General features: G+C 43.1%; 1 protein-coding gene across 1 annotated transcript in view; it reads left to right on the top strand.

The window, feature by feature from the left end:
* The first annotated feature begins 415 nt into the window (after positions 1–415).
* LOC126990572 (ankyrin-3-like) overlaps positions 416–19,628 on the top strand; it is a 39,503-nt gene continuing 20,290 nt past the window's right edge. The window contains exons 1-2 of the mRNA XM_050849183.1: positions 416–607; positions 15,906–16,086. Of these exons, the coding sequence (XP_050705140.1) occupies positions 416–607; positions 15,906–16,086 (373 nt within the window). The remainder of the gene's footprint in view (positions 608–15,905; positions 16,087–19,628) is intronic.

Raw genomic sequence — 19,628 nt, 5'->3', positions numbered from 1 at the left:
CCTACTAGCCAAGAACCCCATGAAGATGTCTGTATATGAGTTGTCGAGTATGGCTGCCGCGTACGGGGAGCCGACGCGCCACTAGGTACAGAACCACAGCCTTGTGGTGCAAAATTGTCTATGTGGTCAGCAGCTGGAGACAACGATCGGAACGATAAATGTTAACACTTGGCATGCACCAGGGAGGCTTAAATGTACTCAGGAGGACATCAGTCGCTATAGATGGGATGTACTTGGAGTCTCTGAGACACTTTGGTGCGGAGAGGGAGAAATGATGAGCGAAGGAGTCAAAATTATATACTCAGGAAGAAACGATGGTATACATAGAGAGGGAGTAGCCATCACGCTAAGCAAAAGAGCCCAGAAGACTTATATTAGCCACAAGACAATAAGTTCTAGAATAATAGCAGTCAAGATGAGGGGACGTCACAGAAAAGCCGTAGTGATCCAGGTTTACACACCGGACACCAACCACGACGATGAAGAAGTGGAGGGATTCTACAGCCAGTTAGAAGAGGAACTAGAGAGAACTCATGAAGGAGACCTAGTCATAGTAATGGGAGACTTTAATAGCAAAACTGGAAGTGACAACCAAGGTTATGAGGAAGTGATGGGTAGACACGGAGTGGGAGAGAGAAATGACCGAGGAGCGAGATTGCTGGAATTTTGTCAGCACAACAGCCTATGTATCACTAACACTACGGCGGAATTTAAGAGGTAGAAGACTGTTAGTAAGTGGAGAGGAGTTGATGATACGAAAAGCTTTCGACTCCATTCTGTTGAAGAGAGCTGTGTGTGTGGAGCATCCTCACACGTGAGATGCATACTCCATACGAGGGCGGACAAGGCCTTTGAATATGGACAACATCTGGGAGAACTTGCGGAGACGAAACAGAATGCCTAACATTGAGGAAACAGACTTAGAAAGAGAGGAAATATAAATTTTCCAGTCAAGATTTTGTGTTACGGATAGACCGTGGATGTTCTGTGTTGAAGAACGTGACAGCTGAGTGTTGCCGAAGAATAGGGTATAGGTGTTAGGAAGTTGTGTCGAGTGGAGAGGTGGAGAAACTATTTTTTTTGAGGCGTTAAAAGACACAAGGTTCCTCCTCCCTCGGAAAGAAATGATAGCAAGGTCTGAGGTTAAGCTTCCTGCAGCTTCCAGTCTAGAGTCTTGTATTTCTTGTTGGAAGGGTCTTCTGCTGAAAGAGGTTGAATGATGAGGAGTAATGTCATTAGCTAACGAGTGGATAAGACTTTGTTTTGGAAAGAAATCATTGATGAATAACAGGAAGAGAGTGGGTGATAGGACTGAGCCCTGTGGGACACCACTGTTGATTGGAATAGAAGAACAGTGACCGTTTATCACAGCGGAGAAAGAACGGCCGGAAAGGAAACTGGAAATAAAGGTACAGAGAGAGGGACAGAGTATGTAGGAGGGAAGTTTAGACAGCATAGACTTGTGCTAGGCCTTGTCGAATGCTTTCGAAATGTTTAAGACAATAGTGAAGGTTTCACTGAAACGGCTAAGAGAGGATGACCAAGAGTCAGTAAAAAAAAAAAAAATCACCAGTAGAACGCCTATTGCAGAACACATACTGGTGATCAAATAGAAGGTCAGAGGTGGATAGAAGCTTATGGATTTTCCAGTTAAGTATAGATTCAAAAGCTTTAGATTGACTTGAAATTAATGCTAAGGGACATGGGTTTGAGGAACTGGAACAGTCACACATCTTATGTACAGGATGTATGTAGGCTTACTTACAGAGGGAAGGAAATGTAGAAGTTGAAAAGCAGATACGAAAGAGTTTGACCGGCCAGGGAGTCAGCACAGTAGCACAATGTTTGAAGGCAAAAGGAGACACTATCAGGTCCATAAGCCTTCTGTGGAGTGATGCGGCCGTGCTGCCGTCAGGACTACGGAGAGGAGCGAATGATGAAAAATTAAAATTGGAGGAGATATTTTTCGCTAGTTGCCAGAAGTCTTTGGAAGAATTAGAGAAGTTGAGGTACTTTCTATATTTTTTTTTTACAGCAGAGGAGTCAGTTCAAGGGCATCAAAAAAGGAAAAAAGTGTGAAGAAAAAGCCCGCTACTCACTGCTCCTAAAAAGAGTTCAAGTCGTAGGCAGGAGGAAATACAGATGAAGGAAGATTGTTCTAGAGTTTACCAGCGTGAGGGATGAAAGAGTGAAGATGCTGGTGAACTCGTGCGTAAGGGATTTGGACAGTAAAGGGATGAGCATGAGTAGAAAGCTGTGTGTTGCAAGGCCGCGGGAGAGGGGGAGGCATGCAGTTAACAAGTTCAGAAGAGCAGTCAGCATAAAAATATCGATAGAAGTTAGAAAGAAAGGCAGCATGGCGGGGAAATTTAAGAGGTAGAAGACTTTCAGTAAGAAGAGGAGAGCTGATGAGACGAGGAGCCTTAGACTCCACTCTGTCCAAGAGAGCTGTGTGAGTGGGACCCTCCACACGTGAGATGCATACTCCATACAAGGGCGAACAAGACCGCTGTAAATGGATAGCGGCTGTACGGCTGTGCGAAGAGATATGAAGTTTACAGTTGAGATTTTAAGTTAAGGATAGACCGAGGATGTTTAGTGTTGAAGAAGGTGATATCTGAGTGTTGGCAAATAATAGGGGATAGTTGTTTGGAAGATTGTGTCGAGTGGATAGGTGGAGAAACTGTGTTTTTGAGGCACTGAAGGACATCAAGTTCTTCTTGCCCCAATCGGAAATAATAGTAAGGTCTGAGGCTAAGCGTTCTGCTGCCTCCAGCTTTGAATCGTTTAGTTCCTGTTGGGTGGGTCTTCTATTAAAAGAAGTTGAGTAGCGGGCTTTTTTTTATTAATGTTTACTTTTTTGTGCCCTTGAGCTGTCTCCTTTGCTGTAAAAAAAAAAAAAAAAAAAATGCCGAGTAAAGTCATCGGCGTAAGAATGGATAGGACAGTTCTTTTTGGAAAAAATCATCAATGAACAAGAGAAAGTGAGTGGGAGATAGGATAGAACCCTGCGGGATACCACTGTTAATAGTCCTAGGGGAAGAACAGTGACCATCTACAACAGCAGAAATAGAACGGGCAGAAAGGAAACTGGAGATAAATGTACAGAGAGATGGATAGAAACCGTCGGAAGGTAGTTTGGAAAGAAAAGATTTGTGCCAGACCCTATCAAATGCTTTTGATATGTCCAGCGCAATAGCAAAGGTTTCACCGAAACGGCTAAGAGAGGATGACCAAGGGTCAGTTAGGAAGCCAAGGAGATCACCAGTAGAATGTCCCTTGCGGAACCCATACTGGCGATCAGATAGAAGGCCAGAAGTGGAAAGGTGCTTTTGAATCTTCCGGTTAAGGATTGATTCAAAAGCTTTAGATAGACAAGAAACTAAAGCTATAGGACGGTAGTTTGAGGTATTGGAACGGTCAACCTTCTTAGGCACAGGCTGTATGAAGGCCTACTTTCAGCAGGAAGGAAAGATAGATGTTGACAGCCAGAGGCGAAAGAGTTTGACCAGGCAGGGTGTGAGCACGGAGGCACAGTTTTTAAGGACAATATTGTTGCACTCCATCAGGTCCATAAGCCTTCTGAGAGTTGAGGCCAGAGAGGGCATAGAAAACATCGTTCTTAAGAATCTTAATAATAGGCATAAAGGAGTCAGAAGGAGGATGAGTAGGAGGAATATGCCCAGAATCGTCCAGAGTGGAGCTTTTAGAAAAATGTTTAGGAGAAGAGTTCAGCCTCAGAGATAGATTAGACGGCGGTGCTGCCGTTAGGACTAAGGAGAGGAGGGAAAGATTAAGAAGTGAAGTTGGAGGAGATGTTTTTGGCTAGATGCCAAAAAGTCCCGGGAAGAATTAGAGAAAGCAAGGTTTTGGCATTTTCTATCAATGAAGGAGTTTTTGGTAAGTTGGAGAAAAGCTTTGGCACGATTCCGGGCAGAAATGTAAATATTATGGTTAGCGGGAATTCGAAGTCTCGGGTACCTTTTGTGAGCTGCTTCTCTATCTTTGACAACACGAGAACAAGCGTGATTAAACCAAGGCTTTCTAGCATGAGGAGTAGAGAAAGAACGAGGAATGTATGCCTCCATTCCAGAGACAATCACCTCTGTGATGCGCTGGGCACACACAGAGGGGTCTCTATACTGGAAGCAATAATCATTCCACGGAAAATCGGAAAAGTACATTATCAGGTCGTCCCACCGAGCTCAAGCAAAATGCCATAAGCATCGCCTCTTCGGTGGGTCCAGAGGATGTACAGGAGCGATAGGACAGGATATAGAAATAAGGCTGTGATCAGAGGAGCCCAACGGAGAGATCAGTTTGACTGAGAAAGCAGAAGGATTAGCGGTAAGGAAGAGGTCTAGTATGTTGGGCCTGTCTCCAAGACGGTCGGGAATACGAGTAGGGTGCTGAACCAACTACTCTAGGTCATTGTGGAGAGCAAAGTTGTAGGCTTGTTTACCAGGCTGGTCAGTGAAAGAGGATGAAAGCCAAAGCTGGTGGTTAACATTGAAATCTCCCAAGATGGAGATTTTAACGGAGGGAGATTGGGTCAATATGTGCTCCACTCTAGAGTTCAAGTAGTCAAAGAATTTTACATAGTTAGTAGAGATAGGTGAGAGATAAACAGCACACATGTATTTAGTAATAGAATGACAATGAAGTCTTAGCCAGATGGTGGAAAATTCTGCAGAGTCAAGGTCGTTTGCACGAGAACAAGTGATGTCGATGCGTACGAAGGCGCAACATCCAGCTTTGGATTAAAATTTAGGATAGAGATAGTTTTGGATCCTTCTTTTCTTGTATTTAATTCTTACATTTTATTTTATTTGCATCAACTTGTATTAAAACAACTGTTTTATCACTCATTAATTACTCCATAAATGATCTCACCGTCTCGTATCCCTGGTAGCGTGATCCGGCTTAAGTTGTTATTAGAAGCTGGTGTTCGGGGATAAACAAGGGAAAAAGAAAATATACATTTATTTAAAATGAAATGAAAGTAACTGCCTTACGCAATATTCTATGCTCAGACGATCATAACACTCTGGCATATTCAACGATGGATACAACTTATGACAAACGACTTGTCTTAAACATAATACTACAATATGTGCTCAGTTGTTGCCAATAATAATAACACTCGTTATTCCACAAGCAGTGGTTTGTTTCTCTCTGCTTACATCACAATAATTAAGTACTCTCCTCACAAATCCTAATAACACATTCCTATAGTATAATATACCACAATTTCACGGAAGCACCAAATTATACCACACGCAGTGGTTTCTACCTTTGTTCTACATGGCAATAAAATAATCACAATCCTGTCCCACTCACAATCCTACTACACCTCTTCTCACATTATAATCCCCAGGACAAAACAGTCGGTTTTCCTTAGATTCTCGAATTTCTACTCACGATTAAGATCACAACAGCCATTCTCAGCTGAGTGAGTAGCAGCACTGCTTGAAGCGAGTGCAAGGCTCGGTCTGCCCATGCCACTGTTGTTTAGGTCATTTTTCCTTGCTTGAGGAGGAACTACATTCTTGACACGCCTTCCTTTTCTACATAACCAGCAGCCAATACTTCCTGTCAACAACCATTGGCTCGCTCATTATGTTGTATCGTTTACTTCTCCTGCCATTCGTGGTTCACTCTTAAGACACTCCCACAGTGACTTCGCTGTTCAGTTATTCGCTTATAGCGTTTCGTCACACTGCACGTGACAGTTAGAGTGTTCTGAATGGTTATCCACACCTTTTGACCACGCCTACTGGGTATCTCTTTCCTGTATGTGGGTCTGAGTATTTTCCGTAACCTCTCTTAGTAGTGTTAGCGCTTATCAGATGTTTACGACTTGTATATCTGACTAATTACTTTCCTTCCCTCTCCTATCATATTTACAATTCTTGTCTCCACATCTTCCTCCGGTATTTGCCTCTGATTGGGGTCACTATTAATTAACTGTGGAGTTATGGTCTTCTGGGTCCCGACAATAGTAGAACTGAACAGAGCAGAGATTGCTGTCAGTAGCCTCAGAAATCTGTGTTTCGGTGAGGAAGAGAAGATGAGGTTTAGAGAAGGAGAGATGGTGTTCCACAGAATGAAAACTAGAATTAAGACCGCGAATGTTGCAGAAATTGATAAGAAACAGGTTCGAGGAGTTATCGAGACACTTCTCAGGTCGGCAGCCAGAAGGGGAGTCCTCCCTGGGGGAATTTGTGCCTCCCCCCCCCCCCAGGAGGAGACTCCGAGGCAGGATGAAGGTACGCCATTTTGAGATTTGAATCTTGTGAAAAGGTGTGTATGTTGTGTGAATGTAGTGTGGTGTGGAGAGAAAGAGGATCTGCCTTTAGAGAGCATGCTGAACTACTCTCCGTTGTTGGTGAGACAATAGGGAAACGGTTAGTGAGGACATGGGAATGGTCTTCCTTGCTCTACTGACAGACCTTGCGCACTAAGCGCTCTTCTAGGCCTTCGTCTCATTCTCACCCTATTCACTTCAGCCTTCCACACTCTTTTCGTCAAACGTTAATCACCCATTTTTACCATGTGCCCATCCCAACTCAGCACCCTCTGATCCACCTTTTCAAACAGCTTTCTCACCACTTCCGTTCTCTACCTCACGTCCTCATTTCTCACTCTGTCCATTCTCGTTACACCTTCCATACTCCTCAGGCACCTCATCTCAAATACATCCAACCTCTTCTTCTCGTCCTGTCTCACATTCCACGTTTCGGTCCCATACAGAACTGTGGGCACAACTACTCCCTCATACAGCCTTCTCTTTGCATTCATTCCTAAGGCTCTGTTGCTCAATACACTCTTCATTCCACCATACATTTACTTGTTTCTTTCACTCTGTTTCCAACCTCCACATCCACACTTCCATTTACTGCTACATGCGACCCCAGATACTTGAAGCTCTCACCTTCCTCCAGCAGCTCCCCATTCAGCCTCACATTCATTCTGCCACCATCAGCATCCCTTAGACATCTCATAACCTTGCTTTTTCCCGCATACACTCTCAACTTTCTTCTTTCACACACTCTGCCAAACTCTGTCACCAGATTTTGTAGGCCCTCCTCACACTCTGCCACAAGGACAGTGTCATCCGGAAATAACAACTGGCTTATCTTCCACTCCCTTTCATTTTCACGCACCAGTGCCAAGCCCTCACCTTGCACTCTTGCATTCATTTCCCTCACTACTCCATCCTTGTACACGTTAAACAGTCACAGTGAAATCACACAACCTTGCCGCAACCCCACATTCACCTCGAACCATTCCCTCTCACCTTTACCAACTCTCACACATGCCCTACTATTCCTATAAAAGCTTTTCACGGCAGACAATAACCTACCTCCCATTCCATACATCCGCATTACACTCCATAATGCCTCCCTATCAACTCTATCATAGGCTTTCTCCAGGTCCATAAAGGCCTCACCGCTTGTTGGAAGGAGAAGCTTGTCATAGAAGTACTTTACAGACCGCCCAACCTTAACAAGGATAGTGGCGCCAAGAAAGTAAGCAGCTGCAAAGGATTAGGAGAGTGAGATCAGAAGTAGGGCAGGACCCGGAGCAGGGAGGGGCGTTAATCTCTGGTGAGGTCACTAGTCAGGTCAGTAGCTTGGAGGGTGAGTACAATAGTCTGGTCATGGAGATTAAACTAGGGTAGCAACAGTTTATACCTCACAGGGAAGTCAGGTCAACAGGTAATTACCCGCGATGGATGACAGACAGGCTAAAAACTGAAATAGGAAGGAAAAGAGGACTATATGTTAGAATCAAGAAGGGGGGGGGGGGGTAGAAACTCACCTACGGGACAGTTACAACGATTTAGCTGAAACAGTAAAGAAGAACACGCAAATAGCAAAACGCAATTATGAGATTAGAATTGCCAGGGAAGGAAAGACCAATCCAAAGGGTTTCTTTCAACTTTATAAGACCAAGGTTAGGGATAAGATAGGGCCGCTTAAGTCAGGAGAATCACTGCTAGATACAGATGAGGAAATGAGTGAGGCGTTAAACAGATATTTCTTAACTGTATATACCGAAGAAGGATTAGACGATATACCTCAAGGAGAACAGATCTACAGGGGAGAAGAGGTGGAAAGATTAACCGTCATCAACGTAAGTAGGGAGGTCGTGATTAGACAGATAGATAGACTCAAAGTTACTAAGGCGCCAGGGCCAGATGAAATTTTTCCCAGGGTATTAAAAGAATGTAAAGCTGAAATCAGTGGGCAGCTAACAGAAGTTTTTAGAAAGTCGATAGGATAGACACAGGGGTGGTGCCTGTTTCATGGAGGCAGGCACACGTTATTCCAATATTTAAGAAAAAAGACAAATCTTCAATTCAAAACTATAGGCCGATCAGTTTGACGTCAGTTATAGGTAAAATGCTTGAGCCAATAATAACAGATAGTATTAGGGACAATATTGACAGACATAATTTAATTCACGACTCACAGCATGGGTTTAGGAAAGACGTGCCTCACTAATCTTTTATCCTTTTACAATAGAGTATACGAGGCAGCTGACAATGATGAGAGCTACGATGTAGTTTATCTTGATTTTAGTAAGGTCTTCGATAAGGTACCTCACCAGAGACTGTTAAATAAAGGCAGGGCTCATGGAATAGGAAGGAAGGTTTATTATTGGACTAGGGCGTGGATTTGCGACAGGAAACAGAGGGTTACCATTAACGGTAAAAAATCCTAATGGGGTAATGTTACCAGTGGGGATCCCCAAGGTTCAGTTTTAGGCCCGCTTATATTCATTACCTACATCAATGATACAGACAATGGGATAACTTGTGACATAGTTAAATTTGCGGATGACACTAAAATAGGAGACACAATTAGGATAAAGGAGGATGCTAGAGCACTGCAGGAGGATCTCAACAAACTGTCAGCTTGGTCAGATAAATGGCAGATGAATTTTAGCATCACCAAGTGTAGCGTGCTAAGTGTAGGAACACGCAACCCATTACACGGGTATAGTTTAGAATAGGGCTCACAGGGTATTAGGTTTTATTAACAGAACGGTAAACAACAAAAGTGCAGAGGTCATCTTCAGACTCTATTTAGCGTTAGTTAGGCCACACTGAGATTATGCTGTCCAGTTTTGGTGCCCACACTACAGAATGGACATCAACTTGCTGGAATCAGTTCAGAGGAGGATGACCAAGATGATTCAGGGACTGAGGAACCTCCCATATCAAGACAGGCTTAAACATCTCAACTTACATTCACTAGACAAACGAAGAGTGTGGGGAGATCTGATAGAATTATCAAAATGGGTCAAGGGATACAACAAAGGCGATATAAGTTCAGCACTGAGAATTAGACAGCAGGATAGAACACGCAGTAATAGATTTAAATTAGAAAAGTATAGATTTAGGAGGGAAACAGGCAAGCATTGGTTTAGTAATAGGGTGGTGGGGGAATGGAATAGACTCGGCAATCACATAGTGAGTGCAGGGACGGTAGCTTGTTTTAAAAGTAGACTGGATAGCTACATGGACGAGGATGACAGGTGGTAGTGGGGGGGGTGGCGGGGCAGAATCTGGAGCTGCCCTGTGTAGGCAATTAGGCCTCTTGCTGTCTCCCCATGTTCTTATGTTCTTATGTTCTTATGTTCAAACACATGGTCCATGTACCCTCTGCCGCTCCTAACCTCACAGTGCTCCTCACCAACCATACAATCTGTCCCGCATCGGTCCCTATCAGTCAATACTCTCCCATACACCTTGCCAACCACGCTCAACAAACTGATTACCCTAAAACTACCACACTCATACTTATCACCTTTACCATTGTACAGTGGCACTACACATTCACTCTTCCACTCCAAGGGGACGGCCCCTTCTCTGAAACACTCATTGAACAGCCTCATATATATATATATATATATATATATATATATATATATATATATATATATATATATATATATATATATATATATATATATATATATATATATATATATATATATATATATATATATATATATATATATATATATATATATATATATATATATATATATATTTTTTTTTTTTAAACAAAGGAGGCAGCTCAAGGGCACACAAAAAGGAAGCAATAATAAAAAGCCCGCTACTCGCTGCTCCTAAAAAAGAATCATAAGAGGTGGACGAAAAAGAGGTCAATTTCGGGGGGAGAGGTGTCCTGACACCCTTCTCTTGAAAGAGTTCAAGTCGTAGGCAGGATGAAATACAGATGAAGGAAGATTGTTCCAGAGTTTACCAGCGTGAGGGATGAAAGAGTGAAGATGCTGGTTACTTCTTGCATGAGGGGTTTGGACAGTACAGGGATGAGCATGAGTAGAATGTCGTGTGCAGCGGGGCAGCAGGAGGGGGGGGAGGCATGCAGTTAGCAAGTTCAGAAGAGCAGTCAGCGTGGAAATATCGATAGAAGATAGAAAGAGAGGCAACATCGCGGCGGAATTTAAGTGGTAGAAGACTATTAGAAGGAGGAGGAGAGCTGATGAGACGAGGAGCCTTAGACTCCACTCTGTCAAGAAGAGCTGTGTGGGTGGAGCCCCCCCACACGTGAGATGCATACTCCATACGAGGGCGGACAAGGCCCCTGTATATGGATAGCAACTGCGTTGGGGGAGAATAACTGGCGGAGACGATACAGAACGCTCAACCTCGAGGAAGCTGATTTAGCGAGAGAGGAGATGTGTAGTTTCCAGTTGAGATTTTGAGTTAAGGATAGACCGAGGATGTTTAGTGTTGAAGAAGGTGACAGCTGAGTGTTGTCGAAGAATAGGGGAGTCGTGTACTTCCTGTTGAGAGGGTCTTCTATTAAAAGAAGTTGAATAATGCAGAGTGGAGTCGTCGGCGTATGAGTGGACAGGACGGTTTGTTATGGAGAGATCACTGATGAATAACAGGAAGAGAGTGTGTGATAGGACAGAGCCCTGTGGAACGCCACTGTTGATAGGTTTAGGGGAAGAACAGTGACCGTCTACCACCGCAGAGATAGAACGGCCGGAAAGGAAACTGGAGATAAAGGAACAGAGAAAGGGATAGAATCCCAAAGAGGGCAATTTAGAAATCAAAGACTTGTGCCAGACTCTATCGAAGGCTTTCGATATGTCTAGCGCAACAGAGAACATTTCACCGAAACGGCTAAGAGAGGATGACCAATTCAGTAAAGAGAGCAAGAAGATCGCCAGTAGAACACCCCTTGCGGAACCCATACTGGCGATCAGATAGAAGGTTGGAAGAAGAAAGGTGCTTTTGAATCTTCTGGTTAAGGATTGATTCAAAAGCTTTAGATAGACAGGAAAGTAAATCTATAGGGCGGTAGTTTGAGGGATTGGAGCGGTCACCCTTCTTAGGCACAGGCTGTACAAAGGCATACTTCCAGCAGGAAGGAAAGGTAGATGTTGATAGGCAGAGACGAACGAGTTTGACCAGGCAGGGTGTCAGCACAGAAGTACAGTTTTTAAGGACAATAGGAGGCACTCCATCAGGTCCATAAGCCTTCTGAGAGTTGAGGCCAGAGAGGGCATAGAATACATCATTTGGAAGAATCTTAATAACAGGCATAAAGGAGTCAGAGGAGGGATAAGTAGGAGGAATATGCCCAGAATCGTCCAAGGTGGAGTTCTAACAGAGAGTTTGAGCAAAGAGTTCAGCCTTAGAGACAGATGAGACGGCAGTGCTGCCGTCAGGGTTAAGGAGAGGAGGGAAAAAGGAAGAAGTGAAATTGGAGGAGATATTTTTTGGCTAGATGTCAAATGTCACTGGAAGAATTAGAAGAAGCAAGGTGTTGACATTTTCTATTGATAAAAGAAGTTTTGGTAGGTCGGAGAATAGATTTGGCACGATTCCGGGCTGAAACGTAAAGGTCATAGTTAGCGGGACTTCGAAGGCTCTGCAACCTCTTTGTAAGCTGCCTCTCTATCTTTAATAGCACGAGAACAAGCATGATTAAACCAAGGCTTTTTAGCAAGAGGAGTAGAGAAAGAACGTGGAATGTATGCCTCCATTCCGGAGATAATCACCTATGAGATGCACTGGGCACACACAAAGGGGTCTCTCCTCTGGAAGCAGTAATCATTCTGCGGGAAATCGGAAAAGTACATCCTCAGGTCGTCCAACCGAGCTGAAGCAAAATGCCAGAAGCATCGCCTCTTCGGTGGGTTCATCACCATTTTGAATAGAATTTTGGGAAAAGGTGTGTGTGGTGTGTGAATGTAGTGTGGTGTAGAAAGAGAGAGGAACTGTCTTTAGAGAGCATGCTGAACTGCTCTCTGGTGTTGATGAAACAAAAGGGAAACGGTTAGTGAGGACATGGGAAGGGTCTTTGAAGGGCTTCAGCACCCTCCTTGCCTCCCATATATCCTTACCGGGAGTAGCTCACGCCCGTTCGGTAGGTGTCATCCTACCTACTTCTAATATATATATATATATATATATATATATATATATATATATATATATATATATATATATATATATATATATATATATATATATATATATATATATATATATATATATATATATATATATATATATATATATATATATATATATATATATATATATATATATCTATATATATATATATTTTACGTCGTGGCCTATTACCGACGTAGGCTTCATCCCGGTGGGGCCTGATGGTAATCCCAAGGATTCTTCCCGGTGGGGCCTGATGGTCGGCCCAGCCCTTTCTGGCGCAGGCGAGTGTTTATAGTGGTGCCATCTTGCATTGCTCATGCTGCCCTCCCGGAGCTCATCTTTAATCCTTGAATCTAGAGTCCGGGTTGATAGATGGTTTTCTGGACAGCATGTGGGTAGTTTTAAGCCACTCGGCGGAGGCTTAAAAATCCCAGCTCTGAGGCACCGGTCGGGGATTGAGCTCGCGACCTCCATAAGGCGGGGCCGTCTTGCCATACGTTCAGCTACCGCCTACCTTATATATATATATATATATATATATATATATATATATATATACATATATATATATATATATATATATATATATATATATATATATATATACATATATATATTTTTTTACGTCGTTGCCTGTTGCCCTGGTAGGCATCTTCCTGGTGGGGCCTGATGGTCGGCCTAAGGCTTCTTCCAGGTGGGGCCTGATGTGAGGCCCAGACCGTTCTGGCGCAGGCGAGTGTTTATAGTTGCTCCATCTTGTATATATATATATATATATATATATATATATATATATATATATATATATATATATATATATATATATATATATATATATATTTTTTTTTTTTTAGGTAAAGAAAACAACTCATGGGAAAAAGATAACAATAATAAAAAAAAAAATTAGATCACTGCTCCTATAAAAAGTCAAGAGAAGTGGTTAGAAAAGAGGTCAATTTCGGTTGGCGAGGTGTCCTGGTACTCTCCTCTTGAAGGAGTTCAAGTCGTAGGCAGAAGGAAATACAGATGAAGGAAGATTGTTCCAGAGTTTACCCGCTTGTGGGATGAAAGAGTGAAGATGCTGGTTAACTCCTCCATGAGGGATTTGGACAGTATTGGAATGAGCTTGAGTCATGTGGTGTGGGGCCGCGAGGGGGCAACACGGCGGTGGAATTTAAGAGGTAGAAGACTTGATGAGAGGAAGAGCCTCTTGACTCTATTCTGCACAAAAGAGGTGTAGACTATGTGTGTAGCCCCTGACACTTGAGATGCATACTCCATACGAGGACGGACAAGGCCCCTGTATATGGATAGGAACTGTGCGGGGGAAAAGAACTGGCGGGTGGAGAGGTGTCTTGATACACTCTTCTTGAAAGAGGTCAAGTCATAGGCAGGAGGAAATACAGGACGAAGGAAGAATGTTCCAGAGTTTACCACTGAAGGGGATGAAAGAATGGAGATGCTGGTTAACTCTTGCATAAGGGGTTTGGACAGTATAGGGATGAGCATGAGTAGAAAGTCGTGTGCTGCGGGGCCGCGGGAGGGGGTGAGGCATGCAGTTAGCAATTTCAAAAGAGCAGTCAGCATGAAAATATCGATATAAGATAGAAAGAGATGCAACATGGCGGCGAAATTTAAGAGGTAAAATGCTGTTAGTATGAGGAGGAAAGTTGATGAGACGAAGAACCATATACTCCACTCTGTCCAGAAGAGCAGTGTGTGGGCCCCCCCCCCCCCCCCACACACACACACACACGTGAAATCCATACTCAATACGAGGGCGGAAAAGTCCCCAATATTGGAAGCATCTGTGCGGGAGAGAAGAACTGGCGGAGACGACATAGAACGCCCAACCTCGAGGAAACTGATTTAGTAATAGAAGGGATGTAAAGTTTCCAGTTGAGATTTTGAGCTAAGAATAGACCGAGGATATTTAGTGTTGAAGAAGGTGACAGCTGACTGCTGTCGAAGAATAGGGAATAGGTGTTTGGAAAACTGTGTCGAGTTGATAGGTGGAGAAACTGGGTTTTTCAGGCATTAAAGGACACAAGGTTCCTTTTACCCCAATCGGAAATGATAGCAAGGTCTAGTGTTAAGCGTTCTGCCGCCTCCAGTCCGGAGTCATTCCATACTTTGTTTCATGTTATCTGTCCAGTCACAGCGTCAATCTCCATGGGTGTGGCACCTGCGCATTGTAGCTCATGATTGGATGATAATTGTCATGTCCGATATCGTTGGCCACGTGCGATTAATGGTCAAACTTTCGTCAGTAATATATATGAACGTTTTTATGTATAAAGAAACCATCACACGTCCTTATGTACATCCCAAACACGCCGATCTGCATCGATAACACACCATACAGGCACACGAAAGACAAGCTTGTGTCAGACAGCGAAGGCAGATCATACGCGAGCTAACAACAGGCTTAAAATAATAACCTTTATTTCATTCAAGATACAGAAAAATACACCAGGTTCTTTAAGTGTAAGGAAAATGTTCTTTAATAAATCCTTGCATGTAAATCACGTGGCTAATACTTGACGCAGCAAGAAACATTACTGATGTGAGGCTTGGCTATTTCCATCGTGTGCTGTACGGCATAGTAGCGATGCACATCGGCATGTTTGGGATTTATATGCCAAGGTGTGATGTTTTTTGTATACGTAAACATTCAAACATATCCTTGCAAATAAGGAATGAATATTTATCGCCACAGTTTCTTTTCCCTCCATCACGAGGCAGCAATGCGCGTGTGCCACGCCCACACTCGCGAGTGGACGGATGGACCGAACCCGACTACAGCAAAAGTGGCAGCAGCAGTGCCACTGGCACTGACATTGTCACTACCTTGTCATTACCTTTGGGATTGTTAATGACCATTACTACTATTATTAGATCATTATTAATACTATTACAATCATAGGTATTATTATTATTATTATTATTATTATTATTATTATTATTATTATTATTATTATTATTATTACTATCATCATTATCATTATTTTTATTATTATTATTATTATTATTATTATTGTTATTGTTATTATTATTATTATTATTATTATTATTATTATTATTATTATTATCATTATTATTGTTATTATTATTATTATTATTATCATCATCATTACAATTATTACCATAAATATTCCGTAAACTATTACAATAATTCTTTCCCCTCTGAAGCTTCTCGTGAGGGAAGTTGTCGTGTTCGTCGTCAGTAATTATTGATACATTTAATGTGTTTTGGACGGTGAATGTTAACGGTGGTGTGTGTTTGTCTCCCCTACACACACACACACACACACACACACACACACACACACAGGAGCTCATCACCGCCGTAGAGGCAGGAGACGAGGTCAGGGTTAGGGACATCCTCGCCAGGGGAGGAGACCCTAAGGTGACCATCCCAACTGACAGTGGTGTGTCGGTGTGCCTGGTACAGCTTGCTGCAGAGCGTGACCACGCCCACCTCCTGCCCTGCCTGCTGGGGGCGGGGCTCAGCGTGGAGGGCAGCGGCACTGACGACCAAACACCACTGATGCGGGCTGCCACTAATAACCACACGACGACGGTAAAGAATCTGCTCAGCCTTGGTGCCGACCCGCTGGCTGTTGACAATGGAGGTGAGTGGTGGTGGTGGTGGTGGTGATTTTAAAGGTGGTGGTGGTCGTGGTAAGGTGGTGATTTTTAAGGTAGTGTTGTTGTTGTTGTTGGTGGTGGCAAGGTATGATTTTTAAGGTGGTGGTGGCTACGGTGGTGATTTTTAAGTAGTGGTGGTGGTAAGGTGGTGATTTTTAAGTGGTGGTGGTGGTAAGGTGGTGATTTTTAAGTGGTGGTGGTGGTAAGGTGGTGATTTTTAAGTGATGGTGGTGGTAAGGTGGTGATTTTTAAGGTGGTGCTGATGTTGTTGTTGTTGTTGTTCTTGGTGGTGGTAAGGTGGTGATTTTTAAGGTGATGGTGATGTTGTTGTTGTTGTTGGTGGTGGTAAGGTGGTGATTTTTAAGGTGATGGTGATGTTGTTGTTGTTGTTGTTGGTGGTGGTGGTGGTAAGTGGGTGATTTTTAAGGTGGTGGTGATGTTGTTGTTGTTGTTGGTGGTGGTGGTTGTTACGGTGGTGATTTTTAAGGTGGTGGTGGTTACGGTGGTGATTTTTAAGGTGGAGGTGATGTTCTTGTTGTTGTTGTTGGTGGTGGTGGTAAGGTGGTGATTTTTAAGGTGATGGTGATGTTGTTGTTGTTGTTGTTGTTGGTGGTGGTAAGGTGGTGATTTTTAAGGTGGTGGTGATGTTATTGTTGTTGTTGTTGTTGTTGGTGGTGGTGGTGGTGGTAAGGTGGTGATTTTTAAGGTGATGGTGATGTTGTTGTTGTTGGTGTTGGTGTTGGTGGTAAGGTGGTGATTTTTAAGGTGGTGGTGATGTTGTTGTTGTTGTTGTTGGTGGTGGTGGTAAGGTGGTGATTTTTAAGGTGATGGTGATGTTGTTGTTGTTGTTGTTTGTGGTGGTGGTGGTAAGGTGGTGATTTTTAAGGTGATGGTGATGTTGTTGTTGTTGTTGTTGGTGGTGGTGGTGGTGGTAAGGTGGTGATTTTTAAGGTGATGGTGATGTTGTTGTTGTTGTTGGTGGTGGTAAGGTGGTGGTGATGTTGTTGTTGTTGTTGTTGTTGGTGGTGGTGGTAAGGTGGTGATTTTTAAGGTGATGGTGATGTTGTTGTTGTTGGTGGTGGTGGTGGTAAGGTGGTGATTTTTAAGGTGATGGTGATGTTGTTGTTGTTGTTGTTGGTGGTGGTGGTAAGGTGGTGGTGAAGTTGTTGTCGTTGTTGTTGGTGGTGGTAAGGTGGTGATTTTTAAGGTGATGGTGATGTTGTTGTTGTTGTTGTTGGTGGTGGTTTTTAAGGTGATGGTGATGTTGTTCTTGGTGGTGGTGGTAAGGTGGTGATTTTTAAGGTGGTGGTGGTGGTGGTAACGGTGGTGATTTTTAAGATGGTGGTGATGTTGTTGTTTTTGTTGTTGTTGTTGGTGGTGGTGGTAAGGTGGTGATTTTTAAGGTGGTGGTGATGTTGTTGTTGTTGGTGGTGGTGGTGGTTGTTACGGTGGTGATTTTTAAAGTGGTGGTGATGTTGTTGTTGTTGTTGGTGGTGGTATGGTGGTGATTTTTAAGGTGGTGGTGGTGGTGGTATGGTAGTGTTTTTAAAGTGGTTTGGCTCGGCTTTCATGTTTGGATAGTTAAAAGAGAGAAAGAAGGGGGGACAGGGAAGGATAAAGTTGGAGGAAATTGGACGGAAGTAGGAGATATAAAAGATGGCGGGCTGTCCGCCTTGCTTTGTACATGTTTTATATCTAGTAGGTGTGTAGGTACTGACGTATATGGCTTTGGTCTTGGATTTGAGTATATTTTTTTCCTGGCGTTATGTTGTGTATTTGTTTTCAGGTGTTCCTCTCTCTAGGATATTTCTTTGTTTCCTAAACCATGAGTGTTTTTTCTGTCTTTCATAGTTGCCTTTGAGGTTCGTAAAATGGTGATCCTGAAGTGCTCTCGTTTTGGTGAAGATTTTGTCGGCTTGTGTGTGAAAAGTGTAGTTTATTGGTTCTATTCCTGCTTCTTCATGTAGTGTTTCTGTGTTCTTTGTGAATAGGTGTCTTTCGTTGAATGCAAATCGGAGGGCTTGGCTTTGTATCCGTCGTAGTTTCATTTTGTTTGTGTCGTTTGTTGTTACTAATGGGATGATGGGGTATTGAATTAGTGGTGATATAAATGCTTTTATAAGGCGCAGCTTGATGTGAGTTGGTGTGTTATTAAATCTTTGTAAATCCGTTTTGGCTTCTATTCCTCTGATTCTGTTTTCTGCTACGTGTCTCCCTATGCCTGTACGCGTCATTGTTAGTCCCAGAACGTTTCCTGTTTCTGAGTAGTTTATAGCGGTTCCTTCTATTGTTATTTCATGCTTCTTTGATACTGCTAGTGGTATTATTTTAAACTTGTCTTTGTTCGTCTTTATTTTCCACTTTTTCTCGTAGTTTATTTATTTAATCTCATTCCGTGTCCTGTTATCCATTAATGCTCGTGATTTGCTTGCATGGCAAGTTATCTGTGTTATGTCGTCTGCGTACTGTATGTTAACACTACAAGCACCGAGATGTGGCCCCCCCTGAGCCACTTCTATCAAAACGATACACTTTTTTATTATTATCAAGTGTAAAAGAAAAACAGTCCTACAGAAAAACGCAGAAAATACCCAAGATTAACAAGTGATATCAATAAGAAGCATATGAATCTTCGTTATTTTGCTACACACGAATATTTCGAGAAACTGACGCCAATCATTTTGAAACACAGTCGATACATTATGGAACGAGTGGAAACGGCTGCCGACTGCCAGATGTACAATAACCTGTACGATACCACCGTACTATTACTGTTACACTATATATACCTGTCTTGTATACTGCATGTTTTGCATTTATTTTTTATAAAGCCTTGGCTGATACCCTAAACAGACTAACAAACAAACGGTCTGTGTTTACTATAATGAAAAAAACGCCGAAATTCGCCATTGTAGCGTGCGTTCGTGTGTGAGTGTGTATGCATGCGTTCTAGCGTGTCAACGGCGGCGGCCGGCGACAAAAGCTCGTAGCCTCGTCTTGAATGAAGTTTGGTACATACAATACTTATTTTGGCCTTACCATGAGGTAATAACTGTGTCTCGTACAGTATTACGTTTGTTTACACTAAACAGACCGACAAACAAACTGGCTGTGGTAACTACAATGAACTATTCGTCGTTGTAGCGTGCGTTCGAGTGTGTGTGTATGCGTTCCAGCGTGTATCGGCGGCAGCAGCCGGCGTCACTTCCTTCCTTTTCTCCTTCTTTCCTCCCTACCCCCTTCCTATCCCTCCCTACCCCCTCTTCTGGAGCCCAGAAAACAGGGAAACAAGCGCGAGGGAGAGAAACGTACAGGGGAAGGAGGGAGGCAGGTAAAACGTATGGATTATTTTGTGAATTCAGAACGAAAAGGAAAGTGAAATAGTAATAATGTGGGGGGTGGCCGAGCTGGTAGCGTACTCGGCCCACATTCACCGCGTGATGGACGACGCGGGTTCGAATCCCCACGCTACCACTCGGATTTTTCAGTCACCGCCGAGTGGCTTAAAACTACCCACATGCTGTCC

The sequence above is a fragment of the Eriocheir sinensis genome, unplaced genomic scaffold, assembly GCF_024679095.1.
Source record: "Eriocheir sinensis breed Jianghai 21 unplaced genomic scaffold, ASM2467909v1 Scaffold177, whole genome shotgun sequence".
NCBI classification, from domain to species: Eukaryota; Metazoa; Arthropoda; class Malacostraca; order Decapoda; family Varunidae; genus Eriocheir; species Eriocheir sinensis.
Note: the sequence above shows the minus strand (reverse complement) of the source record. Positions and strands in the feature narration are given on the sequence as shown.